The 25314-nt window shown below is 34.5% G+C and overlaps 3 protein-coding genes across 3 annotated transcripts in view; 1 reads left to right on the forward strand and 2 right to left on the reverse strand.

Moving 5' to 3' along the window:
* Positions 1-1169, reverse strand: part of LOC132735266 (nuclear receptor corepressor 1-like) — a 69945-nt gene extending 68776 nt beyond the window's left edge. Inside the window, 1 exon segment of the mRNA XM_060722204.1 lies at positions 1044-1169. Within this exon segment, the coding sequence (XP_060578187.1) occupies positions 1044-1069 (26 nt within the window). The 5' untranslated portion in view covers positions 1070-1169.
* LOC132735262 (tubulin delta chain-like) lies at positions 1142-6816 on the forward strand. The gene is given in 8 exon segments (XM_060722200.1): positions 1142-1230; positions 2170-2275; positions 2785-2910; positions 3373-3485; positions 3813-4255; positions 4964-5128; positions 5795-5816; positions 5818-6816. Coding segments are annotated over 7 exon segments (1326 nt in total). The 5' UTR covers positions 1142-1230; positions 2170-2176; the 3' UTR covers positions 6176-6816.
* A 4423-nt stretch (positions 6817-11239) lies between these two features.
* On the reverse strand, positions 11240-25237 carry LOC132735265 (solute carrier family 15 member 4-like). The gene is made up of 8 exons (XM_060722203.1): positions 24540-25237; positions 23961-24150; positions 23364-23496; positions 22371-22539; positions 21652-21783; positions 20248-20502; positions 15076-15172; positions 11240-13167 (listed from the first exon to the last, which is right to left on the reverse strand). The coding sequence occupies exons 1-8, from the start codon at positions 25092-25094 to the stop codon at positions 12581-12583; spliced, it is 2118 nt and encodes a 705-aa protein (XP_060578186.1). The 5' UTR covers positions 25095-25237; the 3' UTR covers positions 11240-12580.
* Positions 25238-25314: the final 77 nt, after the last annotated feature.

Raw genomic sequence — 25314 nt, forward strand, 5'->3', positions numbered from 1 at the left:
TCAATTAATTGATTGTTTATATATCCCCTGTAGCTTGCTGGACTAAGGTGTCAAAACTGTAATTAACAACTAGCCAGGATAAATACCATCAATCTTCAGGCATTCATTGATTCTATTTAGTGTAGTGCTAGAACATTATGAGCATTACTGCTGATTATGAAATGAAGTAATTTGGCTAATGTTTTTAGCTATTTTTACCAAAAGAAATGACCAATATGTCTGTACTTAACAGGTCTTTAATGCTTAGCTATTGCTAAACTGAAGGAGGGTTGTGTAGCTTGGCCATCTGCCTAACATTTCTATTTCACTTTATAAATCTGCAAAACATGTAACACAAATAGATACTGTGACAACATACTGTATTACTACAGCTCAGAGTTTAATTCACATTGCTCTGTTATCCTGAGAAATAATCGAGGATGAAAAAATCCTTTTAGCAGGGGAGTATGTCACAGTTCAGAACTGTTAAAATTTTTTGGTGAGGTGTTAAAGAGGCAGGATAGCTCAGTCGGTAGAGCAGCGGAATGGTTAATTATGAGGTTCCTGGTCAGGCTGTATAGTTTTCTCATACCGTGACATCTGGTGCCCAACGTGGGGACTGACACTGCATATAGCTCACAGTTTAATCCACATTGCTCTGTAACATTGAAAAATTCAAGGATGGATATCATGAAAGCGGGGGAGTATCATCATTATGTCACGGTTCGGAACTGTTTAACTATTTAGAGGTTTGAACCAGCCAAATTGTTCAGTCCAACAGTCGCTAGAGCCGTGGAATGGTATTTTGAGAGTCCAGGTTTCGAGTTCCGGTCAGGCTGCACAGTTTTTCATCCTGTGACACATTATTAGTATAGATTTAAAAAAAAAATGTTTGACATAGACCATTTTCAATGATTTTGCAAAGTAGGACCCGTGTTTTTGGGTGAATTTTAATATATTAAGTAACACTTCTGGAATTCAAACTATGTAAACATATTGAAATGAAATTGACCATTTTAAATAATTGATTTTTGTAACGATTTAAGCACCAGGGAAGGTATTACCGTTCATTTGGTTGTCTACTTGTCATATTTTTTCATAAAAGGACGCCATTTGTGGTCTTGAGTAATCTGTTATCGTACAAAATTTATCGTCGTCATCTAAACCATCCATCTACACAGGGACACAAAATATTTGCATTTCTGTAAATTTTGATTTTTAATTTTCATTTTGTAATAGAACAGAATCTTTGTAAGTAGACTAAAGTTTGCTCAATATAATGTTTATCATTAGAGATATTGTCTTGAATATACAGAACAGAACAATAAATAATTCGTATGATTGTGTTTTAGTACCAAGTGTTGCATATTTCGGATATGGGTGTATTTAGACTTTATTCATATTTGCATTTACCCCTAGTCGAAATATCAACGCGATCAGAGCTACGCCTTTGGGATTTTGACCATGTCAAAAATTATCTAAAAATCCCGTAGGTTAAAATATTTTGACTAATTTACCCCGTACAATAACATTTGTTCATTTTACCTTCAAAAACTTCTAATTTATTATTTTTGTTAGTTATTTCAGTTCTTGATGTTTTAGAGAGATTGGATTTTCTATTTGAAAGACCTTGTCTCAATGCTTTAACACTTTCCTATAAACTGATAAATAACCATTTTCCAAGGGAAATTTCATTATATTTATGACAAAAGATCTTTATATTACAAATGTAATAAGCTTGCAAGTATGAATTATATTATATATAAATTACGATTCATAATTGTCTTTATTTTACATCTCTATCAAATTTACAAAAGATGCTGGAACGACATTGTCTTTTGAGTTATTGAGGCCGAAACATCCAGGAGGTGAAAAGTCTTGAAATTGCAAGACCGAAGGATTTTACAAACTGATATTACATAGATCAAGGGCAACCGTCACATATATACCAAAAGCCCTGGCGCACAATTTGTTTGGGCTGTTGAAAGACCCTGATAATTCCTGTACAAGCTTTTATTCTTGAATTTCGTCACAACATCAAAATTTTTATGACACCTAAAGAATGCAAATTGTATGGACATTGCATCACTTTGTTTTTAAGTCTTTGATAAAAGTAGTCAATTGGCATTATTAATTTTAAGTCAATTTTAAGTCATATTTTGAAACATGAATACTTTTTCATTTTAATAGCACCAAGATGTCTGTTGTGACTCTACAAGTTGGTCAGTGTGGGAACCAGGTAGGAGGGCAGCTGTTTGCTGGAATTATTGATGACATGTATGCCAGCCCTTCTCAGGTATTCTCAAGTTAAAGGCCGATAATTATATTGACTATTGACTATAATGTATTTAGTAATCAGTTTACAAAATCTCAGTTACATTATGTTATGTCTTATGAAAGGAGCATTTTACTAAGATACTTGTTTGAGCCAATTTTAAGTTTGAATTTAACTTTTATCTTAACAATAATTTATTTGTTTATGAGCTTGTTACTAAACTCTTTTAACTTTATGTCACAGTTCAGAACTACATAACCAACATAACTACAAGTTTTGCGTTTATTCAAATTTATGTAGAATGTCATTGAAAGTTACATGAATGTAAAACATAGGGATTTTTTTTTCAACTTGCCAAATCTTAAGAGATATAAGTGTTCAGCCATTTAAATAGTACTGAAAGTGTTTTTGATTATATACAACCATAAGGACTTAGTACACCCTTTAATATAGAAGTATCTCCCTAATTATTTAATTCAATTTTTCTGCCTCCGTGAATTTCTTGTACATGTTTTCTTTTTTAATTTCAGGTGAATGTGACATCACAGGTCAACAACGATTACATAGAAGATGTTAAACAGAAGTTTTTTAATTGCTCAGATAAACCAGGTAGTTTACCAGAGGCTAGAGCTGTGATGGTAGATATGGAACCTAAGGTTAGTTTCCATCTTTAGAGTCAACAATTTAAAAACCTAAAAATGCTTATTTTAATTTCTCTGAAGCTTTTCAGTTTTGATGTTCTGTTAACAGTTTCAGAAATGGCACTCAGTCGTCATATGGCTGTAGGATTTATCTCACTACAGTGTTGGAGAAGTACACAAAAATCATGATCATATTATAGAAAAATAGAAGAATCGCCTAAAAAAGGGATATTGTGACAAAAATCATTCTCACTTAAGAAAATTATAGAAAAATATCATTTTTTCAGCAATTCCAGTATTTTTCATTCATAATCATATTAATTTTTGTGAGGCAATGAATTAGCGATTTTAAAGTGCATTAAGACCGTAGTTTTTAAGACAGCTTAACTGGAAACCAACCACATTGCACCAAACTTTATGTCAAAATATCTGGCCAGTTTTAAAAGAAAGAGCAACACTGTTTTATTTTAATTTCAGGCAATTGCCCAGACTTGCCATGAAGCAAAGAGATCAGGGAAGTGGAAATACCCAGATAAACTACAGTTTCATCAAAAGAGAGGCTCGGGTAATAATTGGGCTCATGGATACAGGTAAACTGTAATTTATAGCTAAGTTAAAGTGTTGTAAATACTGTATGAAGCTTGAAATATGTGTTATCAAACTTTAACTTTTTTTTCTTTACTCTCTTATTCATGAATTAGTGTTAAAAGAACAAATTTTACGTTTATTTTTCTGTTTTTCTATCGGTAATGAATCATTTTGTGTCATATCTGAGGAGAATACATGTTCTAGATATTCTTTTTAAAATTGAAAAATTATATATATGTATGTGTGTGAAAGAAAGTAAGTTACTAGTATAATTATACATAGAAAAATCCCATGAAAAATCGGATATAATTATTCTTTAATCTTTGCAGAATTCACGGAGCTGCAGCAGAAGAGCGGATTATGGGTATGGTTCAGAAAGAGGCTGAAAAATGTGATAACCTAAATGGATTTATGACATTCATGAGTCTTGCGGGTGGAACAGGCTCCGGGGTAGGCGCCTACATCACACAATGTTTAAAGGATGAATTTCCACGCGCATTCCTATTAAACCAGGTCGTATGGCCGTACTCTACGGGAGAGGTGATAGTTCAAAACTACAACGCTGTGTTGACGTTGTCACATCTGTACAAGTGTTCTGATGCAGTATTAGTAATGGAGAATGACCAGTTACACAAGATCTGCACTCAACTGTTGAACATTAAGAAGATTGGGTTCCGAGACATAAACAAAGTTATATGTCATAAACTTATGGGTATTTTATTACCGGCAGTGACGCAGAAATACACAGAATATGCATCATCTAATAATTTCGGTAATGATGTACATGGTTTATCTTTCTTTTTAGGATATAGTTCTAAAAGATTTCAAGCACATTATTGGGTGAAAACATTTCTTTTGACATAAAAAAATAATACATAAAGTTGGAAGTAACATAATTATGTTGGCCAGTTTGGCCTCCCTTCCCTTTGCTGAGGTGTATGGGGTCAAGTTCAAGGTCATTGATGCTAAAAATACATTTTTTTATAATTTTGCCTCACAATTTGTGCTTACTTTGCATCACCCAGCTTTGCATGAAGATCTACATGTATCATTTTAATTGTAGGAAGGTACCTTTCAAGCTACTTGAATCACAATGAAGATTAAATATCCATGAGTGGTGAAAGTCATAGACTTCAAACCACTTATCTCTCACTGCTGTGGGTTTGAAATCCTGAAGGGCATGGGATTTTTTTCATGTGAAAAAACTATCCAGTTAGCTTACCGACGTCAGCGGTCCTACTCAGCTGCACTTCGGATCTTCCTCCACAAGTAAAGAAGCTTAAAAATTGCCATATGACCTCTTAATGTGCTGGTGCAACCTAAAACCCAATAACAAAAAAACAAAACAAAAAACATATGTAATAAACTCTGTGACACTTGATTCTAAATGATTGAAATTACTCAAAAAAACTATTTTAGTCACTCAGAATAAAATGTTTGACTACATGAATCTAGATGAATATATCTTTTTATGTTTAAGGTGAAATGTTGGAACACCTTGTACCATGTCCAGATTACAAGTTGCTTACTGTAAAGAATATACCTCAGATGTCGGAAACATCAAAAGATTTTAGCAGTTATCAGTGGCCTGGTTTACTGAAACACCTCAGACAGATGCTTATAGCCAATGCTAGCATGGAGGAAGGTATGGGTTCTTTCTACACAAGGGAGATCACTCTGTAGGAAAAATACTAAAAGAATGGGTTTTTTTTACAAAATTTATGCTTTTGAGCACAGGCTTCCGGGACATTTGTCTTGCCAATTATAGTCAGATCATCTTAAAATAATCACTCCTTGATCGTCAAGAACAAAATTACTATCCAGCACTGTATATATGAATATACATTATATTAGTTTGGAAATATAATTTTTTGTAATATGCAAGAAAAAAAATCAAACACTGTCTGTCCTTGCAGACAAGAATATATAGCTCTTAAGTGACTGTTTAGTGGAAACTCAGCAGAGCCTAGTTACTGTCGTAAACAGTTACCCTCAAGCTAGATATTTGGGTCTGTATCAGCAACAAATGTAATATCCTTATAGGTTTGTACAACCTGCTTGTAGGCTAAAGGTTAAAACAATGATCCTGATGAATCCTGTGAAATGGCAGGAAGGAATATAGCTTGTAAATGTTCATTTGATCTTTTATACTGGATACTTTTATACTGGATACTTTTGTTGCTTGAATTTGGTTATTTCCTTATTACTTACAGACAGTTTGTATATCCAAAGCAAGATATTTTCATTACAAAAATTATATCATTAAAGAGTTCATACCACTGGAGTCAGTAATATATCATATGTTTTACAGGGATCGATTGGCAGGGTCAAGCTAGAAGAAAGCCGTAGATCTTTGGCCAACACGCTCATTCTGCGAGGGAAAGATTTAGACAATGTTGACCTGTCCTCATTCATGGATCACAGACTTTACCCATCCTGGATACCAGCAGATGACACATTGTCTGTGTACAAACAACAGAGAACTTTCAATAAATATGAAAAATGTGCTACGTTAGTGACAAATAACAAATCCCCGATAGCTTCGTTAAATTCGGTTATAGATAAAGCTTGGAACATGTTTTCGTCGAGAGCATACACACACCAGTATGTTAAACATGGCATGACTGAGGAGGATTTTATTGATAGTTTTGTGATGTTAGAACAGGTTGTGGCAAGCTATAATAACTTGTGATTGAATGTGTATTGTTATAATAAGTTGTGGCTAGCTATTAGAAGTTGTAATGCATCCAGATGGCAAGCTATAATAACTTTTATACATTCAGATGGCAAGCTATAATAACTTGTGTGACATCCAGAAACAGGTTTCTGCTAGCTATAATAACTTGTGTGACATCCAGAAACAGGTTTCTGCAAGCTATAATAACTTGTGTGACATCTATAACAGGTTATTGCAAGCTATAATAACTTATCTGGAATGTGTAATGTTAGAAGCTATGATAACTTGTAATGCATCCAGATGGCAGGCTATAATAATTTGTGATATATTCAGATGGAAAGATACAGTAACTTTGTTACATCTAGAAACAGGTAATTACAAGCAACAATAACTAGTGACTGATGATACATCCAGAAAATGGTTGTGATTGGTAAACTTAAGGTTGTATCTAGCTATACTAACATATGATATAGCCAGAAAGCATGACATTTTGACAGGGTCTATGTTGCACACTATTAACACTTGTGCATCCAGAAAATGTAATGTTAAAACAGGCTATGGCAAGTTATAATAACTGCGATACTTTCAGAAATCATGATACATTTTTGTATTTGAACAGGTTCTGTATTGCAAATTACAATTAATTGTAATACATCCTGAAAGAGGTTGTTTGTTATTTAATTTGCATATTGTTATATAGAAGTATTTTAATGAAATAAATGTTCTTCCTCCGATGTATTTGGCTTTGTAAATAGGAAAATTATTTTGAATTAAGGAGTGTCTATTAGTAAAGAAAATGTGTACCTATAATGCAACTCAAAATGTAACAAAAGAAAATAGCAAAAACATATTTCATAAACCTAAAATATTGGAATGCTGGTTAAAAAAAGAACACACACAAAAAAACAGAGTATAAAAAGTTTAATATGATAATCATGAATTTTTATATAAACAATGCCACATTAAAGTGACCCCACTGAGGTTTTTTAAAATGACAAGACTAGAAATAATTTTTCAAAAAATTATAATCCATTTGATGACCTAGACCAATAAGTTGTGTGCAAAATTACAAATCATTTTATTAATCTGTTTTTCCAGACCAATTAATTGATTGTGAAAAATGACCCAAAATTTAAAAGCGTTTCACTCAAATCGTGCAGAGAATAGCACAAAAGTACAATTTTCAATTTATTTCTGATTATATTTTTTAATTAATTTTTGCATATCTTTCTGCTTTAAGTGCCCAAGCTGATCTATGTAAGAAATTCAAATTTTTAGTTTTTTTACCTCAGTGGAGTTCCTTTTATGTGTATGACAATGGTAATAATGTATCAAATACATTTATGTAATGTTGCATTGCACATGGTTAACAAAATTATACAGTGAATGTGAATCAATATAAGGTGTGAGTTAGTAATAAATATTTATTTCTGTTTATTATAGATTGTAGTATAATTTAGGACCAACAGACCGCTGTCATATGCAAAGCAATACACCCCCACTTCTCCTCATTGTGTTCATTAAAAGAAAGGGGCATCTTTCTGATAGTGTTTTTGTAGAAATATAACTGTCAAATTTTCTTACATTTATCAATACAGTCTGACCCTGGTTATTCGACAACCCATTATTCGAAAAAGATTTGTCGAATACTAGGCATTATCCGAAATAGACAGGCGTTCCCGTTTTTATCCCGATATATATTAATTAAATATAAATAAGAACATTAAACCAAAACAAAATCCTTTCATCTTAACAGTTATAAAAACATTATGAAAACTAGAAATGTGTCATCATGCCACGGATGCCCCCGCATGCAACCAAAATTTCAGATGTTATAATATTTAGTTCCAAATTTGTTTGCACAAATTATTTTTTTCATTTTAAGTTCAAAGCCCTTAAAACTTTTCAATGTTAACACAAACCATTTTCATACAATGTTCAAGGCACTGAAATTATTCTGTCTAAACCTTTTGAAAATAGCATATTTCATATTTGTAGCCAAAATAATGGCTACATTCATTTCAGTGCTGAAACTGAAAGTTCAAAATTTTTCCAACATTCAAGAAAGATAAGTTTGTCCAAAATCATTGAACCACGACCAAATTCAAACTTAAACTGCTTATTCCTAAGATGTATCTATATTATTTTCAAAGTGAAAGGGACATAACTCTGCCAAAAAGTCATCGAACCATGACCAAATTCAAACTTGACCTGCCCATTCCTTTGACATATCCATATGTCAAATTTGAGTAGTTGGGTAGATAATGAACAGAAACTGTAAATTTCATATTATTTTCAAAGTAAAAGGGGCATTACTCTGCCAAAAAATCATTGAACCATGACCAAATTCCAACTTGGCCTGGGCATTTCAAAAATATATCCATATGTCAAATTTGAGTTGAATGTGTTGTACCGTTGGGGAGATAATAAACAGAAACTGAAAATTTCATATTATTTTCAAAGTGAAAGGGGCATAACTCTGCCAAAAATCATTGAACCATGACCAAATTTGAACTTGACCTGCGCATTCCTGTGACGTATCCATATGTCAAGTTTGAGTTAAAAGTGTTTGTACCATTGGGGAGATAATGACCGGAAACTGAAATTTCATATTATTTTCAAAGTAAAAGGGCATAACTCTGACAAAAATCATTGAACCATGACCAAATTCGAACTTGACCTGTATTTTCTCACGATATATCCATATGTCAAATTTGAGTTGAATGTGTTGTACTGTTGGGGAGATAATGAACAGAAACTGAAAATTTCATATTATTTTCAAAGTAAAAGGGGCATAACTCTGCCAATAATCATCGAACCATGACCAAATTCGAACTTGACCTGTATTTTCTCATGACATATCCATATGTCAAGTTTGAGTTGAATGTGTTGTACCATTGGCGAGATAATGAACGGAAACTGAAAATTTCATATTATTTTAAAGTAAAAGGGGCATAACTCTGCCAAAAATCATCGAACCATGACCAAATTCGAACTTGACCTGTATTTTCTCACGACATATCCATATGTCAAATTTGAGTTGAATGTGTGCAACCGTTACTAAGATAATAAACGGAAACTGATGATGACGGAATGACAGAATGACGGAAGGACGGAATGACGGAAGGACGGAACAGGGTAACACTATATGCCCCAGCCATTACATGGCGGGGGCATAAAAACAAGAAGCGCCGCAATGCGACGAAAACCAGGTTTTCAACAACCAAGTTTTGATGTGACTGTCATCAATAGGTCAAAGTGCACTGAAGTTATTGAGTAGAAGCTGAAAATTCTATTGTAAGCAAATTACTTTGACCTTGCTCCCAGATATCTAAGTGGCAATCCAAAGCTGCCACTCAGCAAGTATGGTGTCAAAAGGTCAAAGCAAACTCAAGTTATAACATGAAAACTAAATACATTAACCTTGATCACAGACACCTGGGTAGCAATCCCAAGCTGCCTCTTGATATAAGCTACCCATTCATCAAGTTTGGTGTCAATAGGCCAAAGCAAACTCAAGTTATTGAGCAGAAACTGAATTTCTATTTTTAGTAACAGTGACCTTGACCTTGATCACAGACACCTGGATAGCAATCCCAAGCTGCCTCTTGATATAAGCTATCCATACACCAAGTTAGGTGTCAATAGGCCAAAGCAAACTCAAGTTATTGAGCGGAAACTGAATTTCTATTTTAAGTAACAGTGACCTTGACCTTGATCACAGACACCTGGGTAGCAATCCCAAGCTGCCTCTTGATATAAGCTACCTTCACAATTGGTGTCAATAGGCCAAAGCAAACTAAAGTTATTGAGCGGGAAACCAAAAGTTGACGCCCGCCCACCCGCCCGCCTGCCCACCTGCCGACTTCGGCATTACAATAACCCGGTTTTCGTTGAAAACCTGGTTTAAAAACATAATTGAGTCAAGTCATGACAAAACTAACATAGTACGTTTGCGACCAGCATGGATCCAGACCAGCCTGCGCATCTGCACAGTCTGATCAGGATCCATGCTGTTCGCTATAAGTTTCTCTACTTAACTTGTAAAAGGGTTGGTAAGCAAACAGCATGGATCCTGATCAGACTGCACGGATGCGCAGGCTGGTCTGGATCCATGCTGGTCGCAAAAGCACTATGTTGGTTTCATCATGTCGTGGCTCAATAATGTAAATGACTCAAAAAGGAATTAATTGATACATTCATAAATTTAACAAAATGGTGATTACCTGTCAACCAATGGATTGTGGGTCCCAGCCCTTTTATAGTCACAACCATGTTTCCTCATAAAAAAAAACCAGTACAGGAAATGAACCCCATAATTGTGCAGATTCTTTTCAATCATAATCCATTCCCAATTCCCAGCTAATGTCACTATGATTACGGAGAAGAAATTGTTTACTGGTAATAGCAAGATGTACCACTACCATTAAACTGTGAATAATATCAACAGAGAGTCAGAGACAAAATTATTAATGCTCTAATAAGTTACACAACCTTACTATATGAGTATTTCAAACAAACAAATAAAATGTATTCAACAGGATAATCCCTTATTAAATGTCATGTGTCTTTTTTTCAGCCATCAGCCTGCTATTAGCAGCAGAATGTACACATTCAATCAGTGCCGACCAAGATCAACCAGCACATTGGTGCTATCTGATCATGGTCTGCACTGTGCACTATTCAGTTAGTAAATGTTTTGGCAATTTGCCAAAAAAAAGGATGAATGGTTTAGTCCACATTGAAAGATGGACTTGTCCAATTAACATGTTTAGTATGGTAATGGTTGAATATCAAAAATATAAGTCACAGATTAACACATTATATAATATGTAAAGATAAATCATACCATAAAGAACTTTTATCAAAAGTGCACAAAAAAATTATAACAGTGTAAAAGTAATACAAACACAAAATTATTTGCTGAATTCAACTTTGCTATCAATCATAAAGTCTGTGCACACAAGCAAGTAAATACTCCCACACCCTTTCTATGTTTACAGACGGCACAAGGCTTGAAATATAACAAGAGCACCACGATGGTGCCTAAAATTCATAGCTTAAAAGGGACATAACTTCACAAATACTGATTTCAAAATTATCCCCCTTTTCTAACAACTGCATCTTGTCATGATAAGCAAGTATTCTAAGTTTCATGTTGATTCCTTTTTAAATGTTTGAATAATGGGCTGCAGTAAAGGTTTTACACATTGACTACACCGCCACAGCGATCATAATAGCTGGACATTTTCTTTGAAACAAACAAGCTAAAAATAAGTATGAGCAGAATTTGAGCCAATGCATTTATATAATACTTGTTAAGAATCAGCCATCAGCTGGCCCCAAGGTTATAAAGAAATTCTTCAAACTCAGATCTCAGGTAGTTGATTGGTCAGAAACTGTCATAGAATGTACCCTGACCAATGAAAATCCTGAGGTTTGAGATAGAATTCAGAAAAAAAGTTTTATAACCTCAAGGCCTTCAGATAACCTTGGAGGTATCTGTTGCATTTGCTAATGAGGTCCAAAGTTGCAATCAAGTTACAAAAATGCTGTTTTATAATACATAATTTTAAAATTCAATTGGTGTTGGAAATTTTTATGTTATCAAATGCTCGAGAATATTTCATTGATATAAAAATTGATTCCTGCAAAATTAAAAAAAAATATATATATTAAGTTAGACTGTTAGTTATTCCTGTAATGTATGAACACTTTAAAATGTTGAACAAATGGTTATGGTGAGACATACATGTATGTAATTGGTACTAACTTTGTGATAATGTGTCTGAATAAATGATCTTCATTAATGCATCCACGATTACCCAAGTTACTTACCGCTATCAGCATAAATGTTATATATACAGAATGTGTACCATACTGGTTCCGACGACGCATTAATAGTGATAAATATACAACTTTTTATCGTTATTTCAGTCTTCTTCACTGACCCACATGAGTATTCCGTACATGTGAGGAAGTTTAGTCATGAGTGTATTACAAACAGTGATTATTTGATATGCTATCATGATTAGTGATATACATGTATAGTTTTATTATGACCAAATCCATCAGTGTTCCTGTATGACCCCCTATTGGGGTAATTAACCCATATACCACTATAATAATATTATAGGGGTAACTTAGCACAATTTTAGACTTCAGTACCTCTAGGTAAATTTGTTGTATACAGGTAAAAAATCAAGGAAGAAAGTGTTTTTGTACCAAGATTCCAATTCAAGCCGGAACACTGATTTATGTGCATATAGTCATGACTGCACTTCCCAGATCTCGGATATTTAATATTTACATTGCCAATACTATAAACAAGTCTATACTGACACTTGTATTTCTAATGTAAGTTATATTAACTACTTCACTTCAGTATCACATTTATAGCTTTTATTATAATAATGACATCTAGTCAGTAATCGGGCCTCCGATCCGTCCACTTCTGGATTTAGGTATGGTTCTCTTTACAGGTGGATTTTGGACGACGTTATTCATTGATTTGGTTCTTTGATTATCGTCCGTAGCGCCGTAACCGACAGAACCGGACTCCGATGCTCCTGATTCTGCATCAGAAACTGCCTTTGGCGTCGTTGGCCGATCAGATATTGAAGTGTTTTCAAAATTTCCGCCACTGCGTCTCCCAATCACATGCCCCGTTCTTCGTTTATTAGAACTGTTGTCGGCACTTCTCTCGGGCGTCTCTGGTAACGGTTCTATTTTTAGTTTTTTCACAATGAAATAAAATAACGGAATTCCCAATACGGCAATTCCGCACAGGAAGTAGAAGTAATAGTCTAAATGACAGTCCCCTCTTGATCCGAAACAACCTTTTCTGCAATTTATGTTGCCATGATCTTCTTGGAAAAACCATGTCCCTTCAAAAGCATGCAACACTGCAAACCCAAGAAAACTACCAAGTCCAGAGAAAAAATAGAAAAGCCCCATCACACTGCTTTTCATAGATCTTGGCGAGACCATGCTGGCAAACTCTAATCCTAAAAGATAGAAAATCTTGTATATTACAATGTATTACCATTGGTTTAACCATTTACCTGGTACTGAAAGTGATTAGACTTTGCCATCAGTACAGAGCCAGGTCAACCTGCACACCCTTGCATTCTGACCAGACTTTATACTTTTGACTGACAAATTCAAATTTTCATCTTGACATGCCAAAAATTGATAATAAAATAAATAGCAAGATAGCAAGTTCATGTGAAATAGGGTTGAAGTCTAACTTGCTGTGTGGTTAAGGTACATGTAACTTACTTGGAATCATCTGCACCTCACTGCAGCAGGTTTAAATCCCATTATTGGCAGTGAGTAATAACATGCGTGTTTACTTTAAAGGAACTCCACTGAGATCTAAGAGCCTTTATTACATATTCCCCCACCCCCCTTTCTAGCCCTTGACTCACATTATTGGTAATTTTGTTATAGAAACTTGACATAAATGGATACATGAAACTGTTCAGTTATGGAAAAAAGAAAAATAATGACCTACTAGTTTTAACCAATCAATATGTGAAATCTAGAGAGCTTAAAACTCTATTGTCAGTTTCATAACACTATAGTATTGAATTTAACTAGAAAATTGCTCATTGCTTTTCTTTCGCACATGACTTGTTACTGTAATTGCTATTTGCTGATAGCAGTGCACATTCAAAATTAAAAAAAAAAAGAATTAAATAAATGTTAAAAATTGGTAGTGTGAAAAAAAAGAAGTCATTGTTGCATACAATACTGATTCACTGATTATTGGCCTTGAAACTGCAAAACCTATATTGGACTCAGCAATGTATTAGACTCTGCAAGTGCCTTGTCCAATATAAGTTTGACAGCTCTGTACTTGTCCATTTAAATTCAGTATTATACTCAACAATGTGTAATAACTAATAACCTCATAGTATATGGAATTTAGTTGTTATAAAAGTAAGGGGCAGTAACTTTGTGTAATCTTGGATATACACATTTAATGCGCATATTTTAATAATATAGCAGAAAATCAGAACTATTAAGTCTCATGAAAATTAAAACTATATTTTTAAGTTTTTAACCAGTGGTTGCCGTACACAACTTGAATAAACTTCAATCAGACCTAAGTTACAGTAAATAAAGTTACAGATTTACCAGATGAACAAATGAGCCGCATCACGACAAAACCAACATAATGGGTGTGCCACAAGCATGGATCCAGACCAGCCTGCGCATCTGCACAGTCTGATCAGGATCCATGCTGTTTGCTTACAAACCGTATAACAAGTAGATAAACTGATAGCAAACAGCATGGATCCTGATCAGACTGCGCGAGTGCGCAGGCTGGTCTGGATCCATGCTGGTCGAAAACCCATGTTGGTTTTGTCATGGCGCGGCTCAAATTTGCATGCATATGATTTGATATCCCTTAAAACAGTTTTGTTAAAGGCGTACAATTTTTACAGTCATTTTTTAGTTTTGTTAAAGTGGTATAACTTTTACAGTCAATTTTTAGTTTTGTTAAAGTGGTATAAGTTTTACAGTCAATTTTTAGTTCTGTTAAAGTGGTATAACTTTTACAGTCAATTTTTAGTTTTGTTAAAGAGGTATAACTTTTACAGTCAATTTTTAGTTTTGTTAAAGAGGTACAATTTTTACAGTCAATTTTTAGTTTTGTTAAAGAGGTATAACTTTTACAGTCAATTTTTTATTTCTGTTAACGGGGTACAACTTTTACAGTCATTTTTTTTAGTTCTGTTAACGGGGTACAACTTTTACAGTCATTTTTTTTAGTTTTGTTAACGGGGTACAACTTTTACAGTCATTTTTTTTAGTTTTGTTAAAGAGGTATAACTTTTACAGTCAATTTTTAGTTTTGTTTAACAGGGAACAACTTTTACAGTCAGTTTTTATCAAAATGTTTTTACCTGCTATACTTGTGAAGATTTCACTGAAACCAATCAGACTATACTGCGGTATCTGCCAGAATATACTCATGTTTGCCGCATAGTATACAACACCTTCCTCTGTAAATAAATGAAATAATTCAAATAAGTATGCATTTGATAACTACATTTCTTCAATATCAGAAAGGTTATATGGATCTCCAATCTGTTAATAGTGATAACCCTAATCTTTTTGCTGTTATGAAGAAAAAAGTGCCAAATGGAAATATTAGCTAAAATTTCCTAATTTTTTTCCGAAATATGATTTGTCTGAAAGATGCTAGAAAAAGAATCAAACATTGGCTGTCATCACATAACAGAATATCTAGCTTGCAGGTAACTGTATAGAGGAAACTCTGCAGAGCCTTGTAAATAATTTACTGTTACCCTAAAGCTAGATATTCTGGTCTGAACCGGCAGCCATAGTAAGATCCTAAAAGTACATATCTATGGCAAAAAGTATAACATGGGCTAGCAGATGGACCATATGCACCACGGTACCATCTCCTCTTGGTCACGTGGGGTAGATTCAGTCGCAACTTGTAGGGTAAGAGTTAAGGCACAAAAAATCCACATGTAATGTTAACATTAGTCAAACAAGAGGGCCATGATGGCCCTGGGGTCGCTCACCTGTACATAGGCCCCCAGGGCGAGGCTAGTTTAAACCCAAGGGCTTTTATTTGAACAAACTTGGCAGACACCCATTAGAAGATGTTTCATGATGTTAAGTTTTTACTATACACAAATAATGAAAAACAATGACTTTTGCCCCCCTCCCCCTGGCAGGGCCAATTTAACCCCAGGGCTTTTATTTGAACAAACTTGGTAGACACCCATTAGAACATGTTTCATGCTAAATATCTTAGCTCTAGCTCTTTGGGTTCTTTAAAAGAAGATTTTTAAGTTTTTAATTACTATATGCAATATAGGGAAAATCAATGACCCCCTAGGGCGGGGCCAATTTTGACCCAAGGGCTTTTATTTGAACAAACTTGGTAAACATCCATTAGAACATGTTTCATGCTAAATATCTTAGCTCTAGCTCTTTGGGTTCTTTAAAAGAAGATTTTTAAGGTTTTACTGAAAATCAATGACCCCTGGGGCGGTGCCAATTTTGACCCCAGGGCTTTTATTTGAACAAATTTGGTAGACACCCATTAGAAGATGTGTCATGCTAAATATCTTAGCTCTAGCTCTTTGGGTTCTTTAACAGAAGATTTTTAAGTTTTTACTATATGCATATAGGGAAAATCAATGACCCCCTGGGGCGGGGCAATTTTGACCCCAGGGCTTTTATTTGAACAAACTTGGTAGACACTGATTAGATGTTTCATGCTTAATATCTTAGCTCTAGCTCTTTGGGTTCTTTAAGAGAAGATTTTTTAAGTTTTTACTATATGTATTTAGGGAAAATCAATGACCCCCTGTGGCGGGGCCAATTTTGACCCCAGGGCTTTTATTTGAACAATCTTGGTAGACACTCATTAGAAGATGTTTCATGCTTAATATCTTAGCTCTAGCTCTTTGGGTTCTTTAAAAGAAGATTTTTTTAAGTTTTTACTATATGCATATAGGGAAAATCAAAGACCCCCTGTGGCGGATCCAATTTTGACCCCAGGGCTTTTATTTGAACAAACTTGGTAGACACTGATTAGAAGATGTTTCATGCTAAATATCTTAGCTCTAGCTCTTTGGGTTCTTTAAGAGAATTTTTTTTAAGTTTTTACTATATGCATATTGGGAAAATCAATGACCCCCTGGGGCGGGGCCAATTTTGACCCCAGGACTTTTATTTGAACAAACTTGGTAGACATCCATTAGAACATGTTTCATGCCAAATATCTAAGCTCTTGCTCTTTGGGTTTTTTAGAGTTTTTACTATATGTATTTAGGGAAAATCAATGACCCCCTGTGGCGAAGCCAATTTTGACCCCAGGGCTTTTATTTGAACAATCTTGGTAGACACTCATTAGAAGATTTTCATGCTTAATATCTTAGCTCTAGCTCTTTGGGTTCTTTAAAAGAAGATTTTTTTAAGTTTTTACTATATGCATATAGGGAAAATCGATGACCCCCTGGGGCGGGGCCAATTTTGACCCCAGGGCTTTTATTTGAACAATCTTGGTAGACACTCATTAGAAGATTTTCATGCTTAATATCTTAGCTCTAGCTCTTTGGGTTCTTTAAAAGAAGATTTTTTTAAGTTTTTACTATATGCATATAGGGAAAATCAATGACCCCATAGGCGGGGCCAATTTTGACCCAGGGCTTTTATTTGAACAATATTGGTAGACACTCACTAGAAAAAGTTTCATGCCAAATATCTAAGCTCTAGCTCTTTGGACTTTTTAGAAGAAGATATTTAAAGTCTTTTCTTTAGGTTGCCATGGCAACCAGAGTTCTGCATGGAATGGAATTCTGTAAACAACTTTGTTAAGGCTTCACACAAGGAACATCCCTGTGAAGTTTCATTATGATCTGCCTTATGGTTTCAGAGGAGATGTCGTTTGAAAAGTGTGAACGGACTCAGGTGAGCTAAAAACGAAAGGGGCGTCTGTGGCAGAGTGGTTAAGGTCGTTGACTTCAAACCACTGCCCCCTCACCGCTGTGGGTTCCAATCCCGACAGGGACTTTGGATTCTTTCATGTGAGGAAGCTATCCAGTTAGCTGACGGAACATTGGTGGCTCTACTCAGGTGCCCGTTTGTGCCTGAAAAAATGCACAGAGGGGCACCTGAGGTCTTTGTCCACCAGTAAAGCTCGAACCTCGCCAAATGACCTAAACTGTGTCAGTGACTTAAAACCCAAATCAAACAAACAAACACAAAACGAAGATTCACAAAGCATCTAAAAGCAAAGTTACTAAACACAATTCTTCAAACTTCTTCTTTACATACAGAACAAAAAAAAAAATAATGTGTTAATGTAAAGCTGATGAATTATGTATGCTTTGTGTAAGAAGCTAACTGTTTTTCCAACCAAAATAACTTTTTTAATAACCAAAAAGTGATTAGCAATCACCACAATATAAAGCCAGGCCAGTGATCATCCCTGCAATCTGATCAAGCTCTATAATATTGGCTAACTTACTTCAAATTTTTATCTAGTTATTCCCAGAATTGAAAATGGAAGCTGGTCATGTCCATTTACGAAATTAAGAAAATTAAAGATTAAAAAGACATTATGCTTATTTTTTCATTGTCAATTTGAACTGAATTGTCTATAAATTTCTAAAGATTGACTGTATGGTAATTCATCAGCAGTTTATATTGGAAAATGCTTAGAATAAAATATGTAAATCTACCTAAAATATAAAAAGACTGCCCTACCTTTTATAAATTGAATGTTGCAGGTAAATTTTATCATTCATACCAAGTAAATTACAAGATTAAAAGGAATTATGGCAAAATGTAAACTTATTTTGACTTTCACCTGTTCACTCACTATATACCCTTGGATGGGCATAATAATGTCACTTTAGTAAACCATAATAATGCATAACAAAAGGGCCATCATGGCCCTGAGGTCGCTTACCTGTATATAGGCCCCCCAACCCCCCCCCCCCCACCCATGTTGCAGGGCCAATTTAACCCAAGGGCTTTTATTTGCACAAACTTGGTAGACACCCATAAGAAGATGTTTCATGCTAAACATCTAAGTGCTAGCTCATTGGGCTTTTTAAAAGAAGATTTTTTTAAAGTTTTTACTATACACATATAGTTAAAAACAATGACACCCCTTGGGCCGGGCCAGTTTTGACCCCAGGGCTTTTATTTGAACAAACTTTGTAGACATTTACTAGAAGATGTTTCATGCTAAATATCTAAACTCTAGCTATTTGGGTTTTTTCAAAGAAGATTTTAAGTTTTTGCTATACACATATAAAGAAAATCAATGACCCCCGGGCGGGGCCAATTTTGACCCCAGGGCTTTTATTTAAACAAACTTGGTAGACACCTATTAGAACATGTTTGATGCTAAATATCTTAGCCATAGCTCTTTGAGTTCCTTAAAAGAAGATTTTTTAAGTTTTTACTATATGCATATAGGGAAAATCATTGACCCCCCTGGGCGGGGCCAATTTTGACCCCAGGGCTTTAATTTGAACAAACTTGGTAGACACTTATTAGAACATGTTTCATGCTAAATATCTTAGCTCTAACTCTTGGTTCTTTAAAAGAAGATTTTTTAAGTTTTTACTATATGCATATAGAAAAAAAAATCAATGACCCCCTGGGGCGGGGACAATTTTGACCCCAGGGCTTTTATTTGAACAAACTTGGTAGACACCTATTAGAACATGTTTCATGCTAAATATCTTAGCTCTAACTCTTTTGGTTCTTTAAGAGAAGATTTTTTAAGTTTTTACTATATGCATATAGGAAAAATCAATGACCCCCCGGGGCGGGGCCAATTTTGACCCCAGGGCTTTTATTTGAACAAACATGAACAAACTTGGTAGACACCTATTAGAACATGTTTGATGCTCAATATCTTAGCCATAGCTCTTTGAGTTCTTTAAAAGAAGATTTTTTAAGTTTTTACTATATGCATATAGGGAAAATCAATGACCCCCCGGGGCGGAGCTAATTTTGACCCCAGGGCTTTTATTTGAACAAACTTGGTAGACACCCATTAGAACATGTTTCATGCTAAATATCTTAGCTCTAGCTCTTTGGGTTCTTTAATAGAAGATTTTTTAAGTTTTTACTTTATGAATAAAGGGAAAATCAATGACCCCCTGGGGCGGGGCCAATTTTGACCCCAGGGCTTTTATTTGAACAAACTTGGTAGACACTCACTAGAAGCTGTTTCATGCCAAATATATAAGCTCTAGCTTTTATGGTTTTTTCAAAGAAGATATTTAAAGTTTTTTCTTTCAGTTGCCATGGCAACCAGAGTTCTGCATGGAATTAAATTCTTTGAACAATTTTTAAAGGTGACCACCAAAGGAACATTCCTGTGAAGTTTGGATGAAATTGGCTTAGTGGTTTATGAGGAGATGTCATTTAAAGTAAAAGTTTACGGACGGACGACGGACGGACGGACGGCGGACGGACGACGGACGAAAAACGATCACAAAAGCTCACCCTGTCACTTTGTGACAGGTGAGCTAAAAACATACCAATTTGTTGAGGAACCATGGCATAGCAACATCTATCAATTGTTTTATTGTTTTATTTGTTGAAGGTTGGTAATCCCAATACTTCTTTAACCGGAAATGTTCGACTATACCGGCCACAAAAATGGCGACAACAGCAAATCCGAGCCCGATCATAATTCTCATTAACATACTCAGGTTCCAACCCTTCTGACGTATCCATGGGTAAATTATACGGTCCATGATCGGAATGAGAACTATCAACAAAATGACATCAAATAACGTCAGCCACGCTACTGCTATACTAAACTGAAAATAACAATAAAAAAATGCAAAATCATTATTATTTGTGGAGCACTACTTTTCGTGGTTTTTGGAGATAGGTCAATCCAAACATTTAAGATCCGACAACGATATGTTATTTCGTTTGCTGTCAACTGCTGTACCATTTTTATAAAATTGTAATTTTTTTCGCAAAAACAGGAAATTCATGAATTTGAAGACACATAAAAATGAGATTTTTGACAAAACTCCAAACTTTTATGCCCTTAACATTAAGTAAATTAACAGTACTCAATATCATTACTGCAGTCTTCTTTTTTGATTGGTCTATTTTTCCAAGTCACAATGACACCATAAAGGTCATAATGATATCTTCACAGCTTTCCTGGTGGTAGGTATCCCTTCATGTATTATTTCAGGAATAGGCAGGCACCCAAGTTAAACCACCGACCCCTTGTGTGCTATATGCACAACTTCCTCACATGAGAGAATCCAAAATCCCCGACAAGATTTGAACCCACAACAGTGAGGGGCAAGTGATTTAAAATTGGCAACTTTTGCCACTTGGCCATGGCGGACCCATTTTAATTTTGAATTAAATGTAATTTGAACTAAAATGTAATTTGAACTAAAATGTAATTTGATATGATGTATGATATGCTCGAAAAATTTGCAACCATAATTTTTTTAATTTAATTACAAGATTTAAAGATTCATGCTAATTTTCATGAAAATTTTGAAAATATGTTTCAAAGTTTTATTCAGTGAAATAACCAAAAGGAAGTAATTTACACAATATCTATGGCACTTACAACCCACGTAAATTACTAAAAAGAGGACAAAATATGCAAAAATAGCCCTTACTGCTAAGTAACGCAGTAGAAATATAGTTATAAATACTGAAAAATCGGTCATTAATCGCACATAACATGTAAATTATTACTAGAACTTTGAATCTTTACACTTTTCCTAAAATCTTTGTACATTTTTCTCAGGTTTGGTTTTATTGAAATATTTTCGCTCATCTGGAGGCGTGCAGCTTTAAATGATTTTAATCTATATTAATTATATTATCAAATATTTTAACAAGTACTGGCAGTCGATATAGCCTAAAATTAGATCAAAACTTATAATACTTTTTAAAGATATATGTAATTATCATATTAATCAATTTACCTTTGATAAATTGGCTGTATCTTTGGAATATGGTGCCCAAATTTTAGTCGGGTCGTTACAAGAACGAGTTACATTATATTCATCTGTGTACAGCTTCATATGTAAACCTTGAACCAAAAATGTTGTCTCCATCTGCAATATAATAAATAATTCAATCTGTGAATTTGTTTTGTTACAGTTTTCTTCCTGATCATTTTTTTTTTTTTTTTTGGGGGGGGGGGGGGGGGGGGTCAAAGCTGGGAATAGCTTCTGACTCTAAATACTTGTATTATAATTGGCAAATTTTCACTGCAACCTAACAAAAAAAAACAATGAAAAACAGATTGAAAATATAAATAAAACACAACTTTTCCCTCCAAAAGGTACCTTGGCAGGCACCATCCCCAACATATCACTGTCTATACAGAATTTAAGTTATTAATTTTAATTTACTGCTTTGAAATTGGAATTGGACATTGACATGAAGTAGTTTCAAGAGTTTAAAAAAGTAAATTTAAGATTTTAGCATGGGATGGGTAAAAATTAACCTCCAATCCAGAAGTATGTATCCAAGAAATTTAGGCTCTCGCTTTAGTATCCTAAAGGTTATGTCAAAGGATATAGCTGTTCACAGATAGACTGGACTAAAGATTTTCCGGGGTATATTCGTACAAGAAAATTAAAATTAAGATGTCAACAGTAGAAAACATCAAGGATGGGAGGTAACACAGTGCTCTTACCTGATAGTAAACCATCCAGTATGGTAACAATGCCGCAAACACAACCAGGATCTTACCCAGCTGCTTTACATCATCTACATCGTTATCATGGAACGTGCCACCAAACCGGAACTTGGCATGGTCTAAAAAACTGATGGATTGAGCATTTGGTACTAGATCTGCTTGACCCCTGGGTTTAAATTAAAGAAATGTTACTATATTATTATCAACAGTGCCTCAGCACTGACATTAATTACTTGAAAATGTGTAAAAACTGTTGTCATTGATTAAATGATTACACATTGACTTTCCAATGTGGTTAAGACATAAATGGGGATGGTGGCCTAGTGGTTACGGTGTCTGCCTCTCAACTCATGAATCATGGGTTCGAGCCCTAATCGGGTCACGACCATGTTTCTTCATATAACACCAGTACTGGTTGGTTCCAGGAAGTGGACTCAAAAGTGACTGATATAAATTGCAAGAACTTGTTTTGCAATCAAGCATAAAAAAATGTTAATATACCAGTAAAATAAATACATGTACATGTATATAGTTTCTTTCATCTGGTTAATTTTCACTGTTTACTTCTACTCAGATTTCAACCTCTGGCTACAATTTTCTTACAATAAATTCATTATTATAAAATATATATTTTTATCACATAAACCGTGGTGCAAGAGTGTAATAAAGCCATTTAATAAAAGCACTTTCATGTGACATCACTTGTGTTATATTCAAACATAGCGTAAAAGCGCACTAATGTTAGGATTAAACTATAGGCGTGTCAATGAAAAATGACTCTTTTTAACAGTTTACCGTTCTTATTTTAGATATGTGATAAATAGAATATTATATTCCTGTAGATTCAACACTAAATTTATTGAACACATTGAATAAAACAATATTATGCTCGCCAGAGGCTGACACATGATATGATTTTATTCAACTCATTCAATAAATTCAGTATTAAGGGTACACTCATTCAATATCCTCTATAAATCTTATTCTCACCTTTGAAATTCTAATCTGTGGTCAAAATGCTGTTCTTTCTTTCTTTTCTTCATTCTCCATGCATCTCGTATTATCTTGAAAATGTTGGCAAATATGCTTCCCACAGGTTTACGATACACATATGTACATTTACCTTGTTAAAAAAATCATAATAATGTATGTATTTTACTAAAATGTATCACAAGTTCAAAACATATATAGTAGATATTTTTTGAAGCGGAAACAAAAAAATAAAAATCCAAGTGTTAAAGTATAAAAGTTTGGAGTGGGGAATGGGGGGGGGGGTTGGCAAAAATAGAATACACCCTAATAAATCACGGCCAAGCTTATAATAATCTTCACTATGATTTTAAAGTTAATATTTTTTCTATGATTAAACAGAAATATTTTCTGGGTTTTGAAGATTCCTTTTTTGCAAGTAACTAGCCTGTTTACATTTTGTAAGTTATGGTATATCCTTAACCACAGTGACATGACCTTATTACTGTGAGTTAGCTGTTTAAAACAAATATGGCCTTAAACAAACCCAAGCCAAATCGCCTACTTTGTTTTTTGTTATACTAGTATTGTTCAGCATATTTTGTTTCTGAAAGTTACCTGACAAGAAGACGATCATTCCTGCGAAGAGAAAGCACATTCCAATTAGATATCCATAAAAGAAACCATCGTCTTTAACTCCTTGCTGTATGTATGCAATGCCTCCAAGAGCTGCTAGTGTGCCAACATTGATAGACCAATAGTACCAGTTGAAAAATACCACTGTACTATTTCCACTTTCACCTCTAAGCTGAAATAAAAAAAAATTTTTTAACCCTTAACTAGCTGAATATCATAACATAATTAACATAATTAAATGTTTCTTTGTAATTGAATGCATGACTTGTAAGAGTCAGAAAATATAATTACATTATTCTAACTCAGCCTCACTGTTTAAAAAATAGCTATTTTAGTTCAACTGTGAACAAGTCACAAGCATGTATTTTAACCTTTTGTAATACAAGCTTTCTCGAAAACTATATAAACCAGTAATGGTGTCACACAAGAAATATGTGATGCACTGGTGTCACCACTAAGGCTTTTGTCCATGATTCCCAGGTTGAGAGGTAGCCACCACTGGTATATTATTCATTAAGTCACTGTTTGAAATTATATGAAAAGGTATTTTACGCTACAAACCTGATCAGCTCCGAATGGGGCGATATTCGCCCGCAGCATTCCTGTCCCTATTCCAACTATAGCTAATGCAACAAATATAAGAACTGAACACTGATTTGTCAATGCATCTGTTGCATATGTGGAATTTCGATGGATACAATTTAATGACGACAAGTTCATCAACTGTTTTTCAATATTTTCATTTGACAGCATAGGGAATAGAATGTATCCTATTAAGTAAATTATAAAGGCTGCCACTATCACACGAAATCTGCCAAACTTTATGTCAGCAATTATCCCACCCAGGAAGTAAGAAATGCATGCAAATCCAAGAAAAAAGAATGATGCATCCAGTGCATACAGGGACGACCAGTTGTACTTAGTTCCATTCAGAAACAAAATAAGATTCCCAGATATGCTGTAGAATGCAAGTCTTTCAAATGCGACAGCAGCCAGAATGGTCGCCTTCGCCAGAATTTTATTGCTGAATCTTGGAATATTACAGCAACTACAAGGAGCTTCTTCTTCGGTGTCGTCATGACGAGGAGGTATCAAACGCTTCCTTTCGTCCACCATTTTGTCTTATTCTCTTCCCTCAATATATCAAAGCATTTAAAGGCGTATGTTACTAAAACACCTCATAACTTTTTTTCTACTTTCACTTTAGTACTTGTTTGTCTCGTCCACCATGTTTTCTTATCATGTGACTTTTAATAATATCACGTGGGCAGACAATTTTCAAAGGAAAATATCCGAACAATCCGCATTACTGCGCAATCTTGGAAAACAAATAGTG

Source organism: Ruditapes philippinarum, unplaced genomic scaffold, assembly GCF_026571515.1.
Source record: "Ruditapes philippinarum isolate M1 unplaced genomic scaffold, ASM2657151v2 ctg295_1_1_1_1, whole genome shotgun sequence".
NCBI lineage: Eukaryota > Metazoa > Mollusca > Bivalvia > Venerida > Veneridae > Ruditapes > Ruditapes philippinarum.